Genomic DNA, 13,842 nt, shown 5'->3' with positions numbered 1-13,842 from the left:
TCATGTGGAGGTGTATTCATGTTAACCAAGCTTAAATAATGTGGAGATGTATTCATGTTAACCATGCTCAAATCATATGGAGATGTATTCATGTTAACCATGCTCAAATCATGTGGAGGTGTATTCATGTTAACCATGCTTAAATCATGTGGAGGTGTATTCATGTTAACCAAGCTTAAATCATGTGGAGATGTATTCATGTTAACCATGCTCAAATCATGTGGAGGTGTATTCATGTTAACCAAGCTCAAATCATGTGGAGATGTATTCCTGTTAACCATGCTCAAATCATGTGGAGTTGTATTCATGTTAACCATGCTCAAATCATGTGGAGATGTATTCATGTTAACCATGCTCAAATCATGTGGAGGTGTATTCATGTTAATCATACTCAAATCATGTGGAGGCGTATTCATGTTAACCATGCTCAAATCATGTGGAGGATTATTCATGTTAACCATGCTCAAATCATGTGGAGGCGTATTCATGTTAACCATACTCAAATCATGTGGAGGTGTATTCATGTTAAACATGCTCAAATCATGTGGAGATGTATTCATATTAACCATACTCAAATCATGTGGAGGCGTATTCATGTTAACCCTGCTCAAATCATGTGGAGGTGTATTCATGTTAACCATGCGCAAATCACGTGGAGGTGTATTCATGTTAACCATGCTCAAATCATGTGGAGATGTATTCATGTTAACCATGCTCAAATCATGTGGAGGTGTTTTCATGTTAACCATACTCAAATCATGTGGAGGCGTATTCATGTTAACCATGCTCAAATCATGTGGAGGCGTATTCATGTTAAGCATGCTCAAATGATGTGGAGGTGTATTCATGTTGACCATGCTCAAATAATGTGGAGGTGGATTCATGTTAACCATGCTCAAATCATGTGGAGGTGTATTCATGTTAACCATACTCAAATCATGTGGAGGCGTATTCATGTTAACCATGCTCACATCATGTGGAGGTGTGTTAATGTTAACCATGCTCCAATCATGTGGAGGTGTATTCATGTTAACCATGCTCAAATCATGTGGAGGTGTATTCATGTTAACCATGCTCAAATCACGTGGAGGTGTGTTCATGTTAACCATGCTCAAATCATGTGGAGTTGTATTCATGTTAACCATGCTCAAATCATGTGGAGATGTATTCGTGTTAACCATGCTCAAATCATGTGGAGGTGTATTCACGTTAACCATGCTCAAATCACGTGGAGGTGTATTCATGTTAACCATGTTCAAATCATGTGGAGGTGTATTCATGTTGACCATGCTCAAATCATGTGGAGGTGTATTCATGTTAACCATGCTCGCATCATGTGGAGGCATATTCATGTTAACCATGCTCAAATCATGTGGAGATGTATTCATGTTAACCATGCTCAAATCATACGGAGATGTATTCATGTTAACCATGCTTAAATCATGTGGAGGCGTATTCATGTTAACCATGCTCAAATCATGTGGAGATGTATTCATGTTAACCATGCTCAAATCATGTGGAGGTGTATTCATGTTAACCATGCTTAAATCATGTGGAGGTGTATTCATGTTAACCAAGCTTAAATAATGTGGAGATGTATTCATGTTAACTATGCTCAAATCATATGGAGATGTATTCATGTTAACCATGCTCAAATCATGTGGAGGTGTATTCATGTTAACCATGCTTAAATCATGTGGAGGTGTATTCATGTTAACTATGCTCAAATCATATGGAGATGTATTCATGTTAACCATGCTCAAATCATGTGGAGGTGTATTCATGTTAACCATGCTTAAATCATGTGGAGGTGTATTCATGTTAACCATGCTTAAATCATGTGGAGGTGTATTCATGTTAACCAAGCTTAAATCATGTGGAGATGTATTCATGTTAACCATGCTCAAATCATGTGGAGGTGTATTCATGTTAACCAAGCTCAAATCATGTGGAGATGTATTCTTGTTAACCATGCTCAAATCATGTGGAGTTGTATTCATGTTAACCATGCTCAAATCATGTGGAGATGTATTCATGTTAACCATGCTCAAATCATGTGGAGGTGTATTCATGTTAATCATACTCAAATCATGTGGAGGTGTATTCATGTTAACCATGCTCAAATCATGTGGAGGCGTATTCATGTTAACCATGCTCAAATCATGTGGAGGCGTATTCATGTTAACCATACTCAAATCATGTGGAGGTGTATTCATGTTAAACATGCTCAAATCATGTGGAGATGTATTCATATTAACCATACTCAAATCATGTGGAGGCGTATTCATGTTAACCATGCTCAAATCATATGGAGGTGTATTCATGTTAACCATGCTCAAATCATGTGGAGGTGTATTCATGTTAACCATGCTCAAATTACGTGGAGGTGTATTCTTGTTAACCATGCTCAAATAATGTGTTGATGTATTCATGTTAACCATGCTCAAATCATGTGGAGGTGTATTCATGTTAATCATGCTCAAATCATGTGGAGGTGTATTCATGTTAACCATGCTCACATCATGTGGAAGAGTATCCATGTTAACCATGCTCACATCATGTGGAGGTGTATTAATATTAACCATGCTCAAATAATGTGGAGGTGTATTAATGTTAACCATGCTCAAATCATGTGGAGGTGTATTCATGTTGACCATGCTCAAATCATGTGGAGGTGTATTCATGTTAACCATGCTCACATCATGTGGAGGTGTATTCATGTTAACCATGCTCAAATCATGTGGAGGTGTATTCATGTTAACCATGCTCAAATCATGTGGAGGCGTATTCATGTTAACCATGCTCAAATCATGTGGAGGCGTATTCATGTTAACCATGCTCAAATCATGTGGAGGTGTATTCATGTTAACCATGCTCAAATCACGTGGAGGTGTATTCATGTTAACCATGCTCAAATCATGTGGAGGCGTATTCATGTTAACCATGCTCAAATCATGTGGAGGTGTATTCATGTTAACCATGCTCAAATCATGTGGAGATGTATTCATGTTAACCATGCTCAAATCATGTGGAGGTGTTTTCATGTTAACCATACTCAAATCATGTGGAGGCGTATTCATGTTAAGCATGCTCAAATGATGTGGAGGTGTATTCATGTTAACCATGCTCAAATCATGTGGAGGTGTATTCATGTTAACCATACTCAAATCATGTGGAGGCGTATTCATGTTAACCATGCTCACATCATGTGGAGGTGTGTTAATGTTAACCATGCTCCAATCATGTGGAGGTGTATTCATGTTAACCATGCTTAAATCATGTGGAGGTGTATTCATGTTAACCAAGCTTAAATAATGTGGAGATGTATTCATGTTAACCATGCTCAAATCATATGGAGATGTATTCATGTTAACCATGCTCAAATCATGTGGAGGTGTATTCATGTTAACCATGCTTAAATCATGTGGAGGTGTATTCATGTTAACCAAGCTTAAATCATGTGGAGATGTATTCATGTTAACCATGCTCAAATCATGTGGAGGTGTATTCATGTTAACCAAGCTCAAATCATGTGGAGATGTATTCTTGTTAACCATGCTCAAATCATGTGGAGTTGTATTCATGTTAACCATGCTCAAATCATCTGGAGATGTATTCATGTTAACCATGCTCAAATCATGTGGAGGTGTATTCATGTTAATCATACTCAAATCATGTGGAGGCGTATTCATGTTAACCATGCTCAAATCATGTGGAGGCATATTCATGTTAACCATGCTCAAATCATGTGGAGGCGTATTCATGTTAACCATACTCAAATCATGTGGAGGTGTATTCATGTTAAACATGCTCAAATCATGTGGAGATGTATTCATATTAACCATACTCAAATCATGTGGAGGCGTATTCATGTTAACCATGCTCAAATCATGTGGAGGTGTATTCATGTTAACCATGCTCAAATCACGTGGAGGTGTATTCATGTTAACCATGCTCAAATCATGTGGAGATGTATTCATGTTAACCATGCTCAAATCATGTGGAGGTGTTTTCATGTTAACCATACTCAAATCATGTGGAGGCGTATTCATGTTAACCATGCTCAAATCATGTGGAGGCGTATTCATGTTAAGCATGCTCAAATGATGTGGAGGTGTATTCATGTTGACCATGCTCAAATAATGTGGAGGTGGATTCATGTTAACCATGCTCAAATCATGTGGAGGTGTATTCATGTTAACCATCCTCAAATCATGTGGAGGCGTATTCATGTTAACCATGCTCACATCATGTGGAGGTGTATTATTGTTAACCATGCTCAAATCATGTGGAGGTGTATTCATGTTAACCATGCTCAAATCATGTGGAGGTGTATTCATGTTAACCATGCTCACATCATGTGGAGGTGTATTCATGTTAACCATGCTCAAATCATGTGGAGGTGTATTCATGTTAACCATGCTCAAATCATGTGGAGGCATATTCATGTTAACCATGCTCAAATCAAGTGGAGGTGTATTCATGTTAACCACACTCAAATCATGTGGAGATGTATTCATGTTAACCATGCTCAAATCATGTGGAGTTGTATTCATGTTAACCATGCTCAAATCATGTGGAGGTGTATTCATGTTAACCATGCTCAAATCATGTGGAGGTGTATTCATGTTGACCATGCTCAAATCATGTGGAGGTGTATTCATGTTAACCATGCTCAAATCATGTGGAGGCATATTCATGTTAACCATGCTCAAATCATGTGGAGATGTATTCATGTTAACCATGCTCAAATCATGCAGAGGTGTATTCATGTTAACCATGCTCAAATCATGTGGAGGTGTATTCATGTTAACCAAGCTGAAATCATGTGGAGATGTATTCATGTTAACAATGCTCAAATCATGTGGAGGTGTATTCATGTTAACCAAGCTCAAATCATGTGGAGATGTATTCATGTTAACCATGCTCAAATCATGTGGAGATGTATTCGTGTTAACCATGCTCAAATCATGTGGAGGTGTATTCACGTTAACCAAGCTTAAATCATGTGGAGATGTATTCATGTTAACCATGCTCAAATCATGTGGAGGTGTATTCATGTTGACCATGCTCAAATCATGTGGAGATGTATTCTTGTTAACCATGCTCAAATCATGTGGAGTTGTATTCATGTTAACCATGCTCAAATCATGTGGAGATGTATTCATGTTAACCATGCTCAAATCATGTGGAGGTGTATTCATGTTAATCATACTCAAATCATGTGGAGGCGTATTCATGTTAACCATGCTCAAATCATGTGGAGGCGTATTCATGTTAACCATGCTCAAATCATGTGGAGGCGTATTCATGTTAACCATACTCAAATCATGTGGAGGTGTATTCATGTTAAACATGCTCAAATCATGTGGAGATGTATTCATATTAACCACACTCAAATCATGTGGAGGCGTATTCATGTTAACCATGCTCAAATCATATGGAGGTGTATTCATGTTAACCATGCTCAAATCATGTGGAGGTGTATTCATGTTAACCATGCTCAAATTACGTGGAGGTGTATTCTTGTTAACCATGCTCAAATAATGTGTTGATGTATTCATGTTAACCATACTCAAATCATGTGGAGGTGTATTCATGTTAAACATGCTCAAATCATGTGGAGATGTATTCATATCAACCATACTCAAATCATGTGGAGGCGTATTCATGTTAACCCTGCTCAAATCATGTGGAGGTGTATTCATGTTAACCATGCTCAAATCACGTGGAGGTGTATTCATGTTAACCATGCTCAAATCATGTGGAGATGTATTCATGTTAACCATGCTCAAATCATGTGGAGGTGTTTTCATGTTAACCATACTCAAATCATGTGGAGGCGTATTCATGTTAACCATGCTCAAATCATGTGGAGGCGTATTCATGTTAAGCATGCTCAAATGATGTGGAGGTGTATTCATGTTGACCATGCTCAAATAATGTGGAGGTGGATTCATGTTAACCATGCTCAAATCATGTGGAGGTGTATTCATGTTAACCATACTCAAATCATGTGGAGGCGTATTCATGTTAACCATGCTCACATCATGTGGAGGTGTATTATTGTTAACCATGCTCAAATCATGTGGAGGTGTATTCATGTTAACCATGCTCAAATCATGTGGAGGTGTATTCATGTTAACCATGCTCACATCATGTGGAGGTGTATTCATGTTAACCATGCTCAAATCATGTGGAGGTGTATTCATGTTAACCATGCTCAAATCATGTGGAGGCATATTCATGTTAACCATGCTCAAATCAAGTGGAGGTGTATTCATGTTAACCACACTCAAATCATGTGGAGATGTATTCATGTTAACCATGCTCAAATCATGTGGAGTTGTATTCATGTTAACCATGCTCAAATCATGTGGAGGTGTATTCATGTTAACCATGCTCAAATCATGTGGAGGTGTATTCATGTTGACCATGCTCAAATCATGTGGAGGTGTATTCATGTTAACCATGCTCAAATCAAGTGGAGGTGTATTCATGTTAACCACACTCAAATCATGTGGAGATGTATTCATGTTAACCATGCTCAAATCATGTGGAGTTGTATTCATGTTAACCATGCTCAAATCATGTGGAGGTGTATTCATGTTAACCATGCTCAAATCATGTGGAGGTGTATTCATGTTGACCATGCTCAAATCATGTGGAGGTGTATTCATGTTAACCATGCTCAAATCATGTGGAGGCATATTCATGTTAACCATGCTCAAATCATGTGGAGATGTATTCATGTTAACCATGCTCAAATCATGCAGAGGTGTATTCATGTTAACCATGCTCAAATCATGTGGAGGTGTATTCATGTTAACCAAGCTGAAATCATGTGGAGATGTATTCATGTTAACAATGCTCAAATCATGTGGAGGTGTATTCATGTTAACCAAGCTCAAATCATGTGGAGATGTATTCGTGTTAACCATGCTCAAATCATGTGGAGGTGTATTCACGTTAACCATGCTCAAATCACGTGGAGGTGTATTCATGTTAACCATGTTCAAATCATGTGGAGGTGTATTCATGTTGACCATGCTCAAATCATGTGGAGGTGTATTCATGTTAACCATGCTCGCATCATGTGGAGGCATATTCATGTTAACCATGCTCAAATCATGTGGAGATGTATTCATGTTAACCATGCTCAAATCATACGGAGATGTATTCATGTTAACCATGCTTAAATCATGTGGAGGCGTATTCATGTTAACCATGCTCAAATCATGTGGAGGCGTATTCATGTTAACCATGCTCAAATCATGTGGAGATGTATTCATGTTAACCATGCTCAAATCATGTGGAGGTGTATTCATGTTAACCATGCTTAAATCATGTGGAGGTGTATTCATGTTAACCAAGCTTAAATAATGTGGAGATGTATTCATGTTAACTATGCTCAAATCATATGGAGATGTATTCATGTTAACCATGCTCAAATCATGTGGAGGTGTATTCATGTTAACCATGCTTAAATCATGTGGAGGTGTATTCATGTTAACCATGCTTAAATCATGTGGAGGTGTATTCATGTTAACCAAGCTTAAATCATGTGGAGATGTATTCATGTTAACCATGCTCAAATCATGTGGAGGTGTATTCATGTTAACCAAGCTCAAATCATGTGGAGATGTATTCTTGTTAACCATGCTCAAATCATGTGGAGTTGTATTCATGTTAACCATGCTCAAATCATGTGGAGATGTATTCATGTTAACCATGCTCAAATCATGTGGAGGTGTATTCATGTTAATCATACTCAAATCATGTGGAGGCGTATTCATGTTAACCATGCTCAAATCATGTGGAGGCGTATTCATGTTAACCATGCTCAAATCATGTGGAGGCGTATTCATGTTAACCATACTCAAATCATGTGGAGGTGTATTCATGTTAAACATGCTCAAATCATGTGGAGATGTATTCATATTAACCATACTCAAATCATGTGGAGGCGTATTCATGTTAACCATGCTCAAATCATATGGAGGTGTATTCATGTTAACCATGCTCAAATCATGTGGAGGTGTATTCATGTTAACCATGCTCAAATTACGTGGAGGTGTATTCTTGTTAACCATGCTCAAATAATGTGTTGATGTATTCATGTTAACCATGCTCAAATCATGTGGAGGTGTATTCATGTTAATCATGCTCAAATCATGTGGAGGTGTATTCATGTTAACCATGCTCACATCATGTGGAAGTGTATCCATGTTAACCATGCTCACATCATGTGGAGGTGTATTAATATTAACCATGCTCAAATAATGTGGAGGTGTATTAATGTTAACCATGCTCAAATCATGTGGAGGTGTATTCATGTTGACCATGCTCAAATCATGTGGAGGTGTATTCATGTTAACCATGCTCACATCATGTGGAGGTGTATTCATGTTAACCATGCTCAAATCATGTGGAGGTGTATTCATGTTAACCATGCTCAAATCATGTGGAGGTGTATTCATGTTAACCATGCTCAAATCATGTGGAGGCGTATTCATGTTAACCATGCTCAAATCATGTGGAGGCGTATTCATGTTAACCATGCTCAAATCATATGGAGATGTATTCATGTTAACCATGCTCAAATCATGTGGAGGCGTATTTATGTTAACCATGCTTAAATCATGTGGAGTTGTATTCATGTTAACCAAGCTTAAATCATGTGGAGATGTATTCACGTTAACCATGCTCAAATCATGTGGAGGTGTTTTCATGTTCACCAAGCTCAAATCATGTGGAGATGTATTCATGTTAACCATGCTCAAATCATGTGGAGTTGTATTCATGTTAACCATGCTCAAATCATGTGGAGATGTATTCGTGTTAACCATGCTCAAATCATGTGGAGGTGTATTCGTGTTAACCATGCTCAAATCATGTGGAGGTGTATTCATGTTAACCATGCTCAAATCACGTGGAGGTGTATTCATGTTAACCATGCTCAAATCACGTGGAGGTGTATGCATGTTAACCATGCTCAAATCACGTGGAGGTGTATTCATATTAACCATGCTCAAATCATGTGGAGGCGTATTCATGTTAAGCATGCTTAAATCATGTGGAGGTGTATTCATGTTAACCATGCTCAAATCATGTGTAGGCGTATTCATGTTAACCATGCTCAAATCATGTGGAGGTGTATTCATGTTAACCATGCTCAAATCACGTGGAGGTGTATTCATGTTAACCATGCTCAAATCATGTGGAGGCGTATTCATGTTAACCATGCTCAAATCATGTGGAGGTGTATTCATGTTAACCATGCTCAAATCATGTGGAGGCGTATTCATGTTAACCATGCTCAAATCATGTGGAGGTGTATTCATGTTAACCATGCTCAAATCACGTGGAGGTGTATTCTTGTTAACCATGCTCAAATCATGTGGAGGCGTATTCATGTTAACCATGCTCAAATCATGTGGAGGTGTATTCATGTTAACCATGCTGAAATCATGTGGAGGCGTATTCATGTTAACCATGCTTAAATCATGTGGAGGTGTATTCATGTTAACCATGCTCAAATCATGTGGAGGCGTATTCATGTTAACCATGCTCAAATCATGTGGAGGTGTATTCATGTTAACCATGCTCAAATCACGTGGAGGTGTATTCTTGTTAACCATGCTCAAATCATGTGGAGGCGTATTCATGTTAACCATGCTCAAATCATGTGGAGGTGTATTCATGTTAACCATGCTCAAATCACGTGGAGGTGTATTCTTGTTAACCATGCTCAAATCATGTGGAGGTGTATTCATGTTAACCATGCTCAAATAATGTGGAGGCATATTCATGTTAACCATGCTCAAATCATGTGGAGGCGTATTCATGTTAACCATGCTCACATCATGTGGAGGCGTATTCATGTTAACCATGCTCACATCATGTGTCGATGTATTCATGTTAACCATGCTCAAATCACGTGGAGGTGTATTCATGTAACATCAAGTTGTCATCATGGATTCCTGGTATTTTACAGGCAAGGTGTTGCCTCAATGAGTTGCTTTCTCTCGGCGTTAAAGATCCCCCCACGGTGCGTTTCTCAAAGAGTGACAAAATTCAAAATGTCTGCCCTAACCTACAGGAAGGGTAGGGTACATGCAGCAGAGGCAAGGTCACGCTCCAATAAATGATGCAGCCAGCAGTCACGTGCTTAGCACAAATTAATTGTTCGGCATGGGCAGCATATTATGTGTAATTGTCTTTACGCTGACAGCTAATTATCCGGGTACTGTACTGATTCATGAGCGCTGGGATGTCTTTCACATGGAGGTGTATTTTAAGAGATGGATCCTTAAAATCCTCCACCTTTTTATTTTCACATCACCTGCAGGCAGTGCGGGGCGCATCATTGGCTGACAACGCAGCAGTGCTGCTGATGCAGTGCCCCCTGTAGGTTAGATCCGGAATTTGTAATTTGGTCAGGGTGCCGGCGATAACTCGCTTGCTCTTTGTGAAGGACACCGTGGGATATCTAGCGTCACCAGGTTTAACTTCCAACCAAACTGAACAGTATTTCATGGTCATTTTGATCGATGGCGCACACATTGATCGATGGCGCACGCATTGATCGATGGCGCACATATTGATCGATGGCGCACACATTGATCGATCCCTCGCCATGCCTGAACAATCCTGCAATATGACGGTTTATGGCTGAGCAGGGATCATGACTATCTTTTGCCATGACAATTAGGCAGCGACTGCATCCGTGTCAATTATGGACATTCCACCAACAAATGGCGGCCTTGTCTGTTAAAGAAAGGTTCACGTTCCTTACAAGTTGGACACACAAATGGAGGGGATCGGATATTTATTTGTCCTTTCGGTTTAACGTTCATCAACATGACTGTTCGTCGTCATCGTAACACGACAGGCTTGTATCCATGTATCCTTATTCCTGAGTTGAGGCAGTGCTTCACTGGAGGGGTATCTGTTCTCGGATGGGAAAAGATGGCCTCGGAGGTGGTGGATGGAAGCAAGAGAGTGGAGCGCTCATAAACTCGCATGGGGGTGGGGGGGAGAGGGAGTGCAGAGGAATCTTGGGAAAAGGAAGGGATGAGGGCCTTTGGTGTTGCATATAGGGAAGGGTGTGTTGCTCATGGAGTTTGCCTCTCTGATTGTGACTGTAGGAGGCGGTAATGGAATGAAGGAGAGAGAGGGTTGTAATGGATGGGGGAGGGGGTTAAGGATTAGGGGTGGTTGTGCTGACTACTGTGGAGTTCTCAGAACTAGAAGCACATTCGACTCGTGGATCCTGCTGGACCCTCGGACATGCACCTCATGATGACCCCGACCGTAGCGCATGGAGATGACTGCGTGACAGACGGGGAAGAGAACGGAAAGGTCAAAACGTCCATGGAACTACGAAAGGTGAGATCTCGATCAGAGGAAGCTGTCATTTTGTGTTTGTCTTTCACTAACTCCGCTCTGAAGCTGCACATCGTGAGTCTGTGAATGAAATACCCTCCATAGTTGATATTTAAATATTCATCGTACATACCGGTGCATATTATAAGTGGTGAATAGTAAATACATTAGTTATACAATAGTCACCAAAAGAGTCATCCGTCAGGGAATCCTTCAATGAGAAAAGGTAGTCAACCACTTGGAATTTGTCCAGGTACCAAGAACAAAAAAAGTGCAAAACATTGGGTCTCCAGACCAATATTACATGTATTACAGAGGTCCTAAATCCTAATAATGTCCTTTATGATGGAGATGGGATTGACAATGATACTGCACTAGACTTCTTTTAGTCTGGATCAGTTGTGAAGAGAATTTGAACCAAGGAACAAACCAATCGAAGGTGTGCTTGTTACTGGTATAGGTACTCTTGCTCCCTCATTTATGCATATTTCATGTTCATTAGTGAACATTCATCTTTCATTCTTTCATTCCTCTTTTCTCCCGCCTCTGCAACAAACTCCCTCACTCTCTTCAATCCCACTCCTCCCTCCAGGTCTTTAAAACAGCTGTTCACCACCATGTCTTATCTTCCCCCATCCAAAACCTTGATGTTTTCTACCCCCATTAATTCACCCCAGATACACTTTTTTGAAATTCCAACTTCTTTCCTGTAAGTCCTAGCAGTGTCCATGTGTTTTATACCTCTCCCACCCCCCCCCCCTTTCCCATGCCTCCTCCCCCCAAGCCCTCTCTCTCCCACAGATCTCCCGATGTCCCTGCTCTCCATCTTGTTCTCCCGCTCCCTTTACCATATGTTTTATGTTTTACGTGTCAGTTTGTCTTTTTTGTGATCAATGTTAGCTCTTACTCGAGCCTCGATCTTGTATACAAAAACAAACAAAAAAAACATTGAGTGGATATGGGAGGGGAGTGGGTCCAGGATATCTCCCCTTTACCAGTAAAGTATTCTACAATCATTAGACGGTTACCTATTCAATAAAACAATGTGTTAATGTATTTTCCCCCCTCCAGGTATGACAAGCCAATCCATGTAATTATCCCTCTGCACCTTTGGTGCTGCTCGTGTGTTAGAAGGTTTGGGTTTTTTTTTAACACATGGACTACTCCTCTCCCCATCCTCTCCCACCTCCCATACTACATTCCTTCACCCCCACATTTTGCATCTACCTCTGTTCAGAAATTCCCGACCTGTGATGGTGGAAGAAACATTGTAATGAGTGTCGGCACCGTATTAAAGATCAAGCCACGAAAAATGAAACTTTTGACTAATTGTATTTTTAAAAATTCTTATATAAATACACAAGATTGAGAGTAATGGATCATGATAATATGATTGGGTGACACAGGGGCGGCTGGCAGGATGGTCTTCAGGTGCGCGTAGTCGCCTCTAAGCTGTCGAGCCTGGGGTTCAATCCCGACCCGGGTATAAACTGTCGTCCTGGTGTTTCACAGGCATGGTGATTCACCAATGTGTGTGCCGTCCCTCGGATGACGTTAAACAGGCGTCCCACCTGCCGACATGAGTTTCTGGACGTTAGATCCCATCGTGTCCTTCACAACGAGTAGGCGAGCTGTTGTGGTTCGCGGGCACCCAGACCAAAAGACAAATTCCTGCCCTGACTCCCTGAGCTGGAGTGGCGACACATCCAGAATTGTAGCCTCATCATTGCTTTGGCAGAATCGACGCTCTGCATGTAGAACATGTATGGTACATGACGATGACAGACGGGCAATGGAGTCACAGTTGAACGCGAGCAAGGGATTGCATCAACAGGAAAAGAGGAGAAGTGAGAGAAGGGGAGAAAACATTTAATTTATGATTAGGACTCTCTGGAGAAGAGAAGACAGGGAACCCCCCCCCCCCCGCCTTCCCATGCCTCCTCCCCTCAAGCCCTCTCCCCCCCCCCCCCCCCCCCCACAGATCTCCCGTTGTCCCTGTTCTTTGCTGTTGTACTTGTGTGCTTCCCCTCTCTCCCCATCTTGTCTCACACTCCCTTTATTGTATGGTTTGTGTGTCCGTTTGTGTTTTTTTTGTGATTGATGTTTGCTCTTACACGAGCCTCGGTCTTGTATACATAATAATAATAATAATAATAATAATAATAATAATAATAATAATAATAATACCTCTGTATGTGTGAGTTACCAAGGAGATTATTGTTACGTGGTCCTCCCGGTAACTACCTGGTCTTGGTGACCCCCGGACCGTGGGAGGACCCTGCCAGAAAGATATATGATTTATACGCTTTCGTAGCGCAATCAATATGAAAGACACAATAATTCAAGTCACTAAGAAACCCCACACCAAAGATCCAGATTACTCAATAATATATTCCCCAATCAATCAACCACCATCAACAGTCAATCAACAATATTACTAAGATGGCCATCTTA

At 40.3% G+C, this 13,842-nt stretch overlaps 1 protein-coding gene across 2 annotated transcripts in view; it reads left to right on the top strand.

Moving 5' to 3' along the window:
- Positions 1–13,842, top strand: part of LOC137430014 (transcription factor HES-4-like) — a 164,397-nt gene that overhangs the window by 137,629 nt on the left and 12,926 nt on the right. The window contains exon 1 of one of the 2 annotated variants that reach the window (XM_068120471.2): positions 11,233–11,391. The exons of the other annotated variant lie outside the window; for it this stretch is intronic. Coding sequence (XP_067976572.1) covers positions 11,293–11,391 — 99 coding nt within the window. The 5' untranslated portion in view covers positions 11,233–11,292. Of the gene's footprint in view, positions 1–11,232; positions 11,392–13,842 lie in introns of those variants that run through there. 2 annotated transcript variants of the gene reach the window in all.

This window comes from Myxine glutinosa, chromosome 6 (assembly GCF_964187855.1).
Source record: "Myxine glutinosa chromosome 6, kmMyxGlut1.1, whole genome shotgun sequence".
NCBI classification, from domain to species: domain Eukaryota; kingdom Metazoa; phylum Chordata; class Myxini; order Myxiniformes; family Myxinidae; genus Myxine; species Myxine glutinosa.
This window is presented reverse-complemented; position numbering and strand designations above follow the sequence as displayed.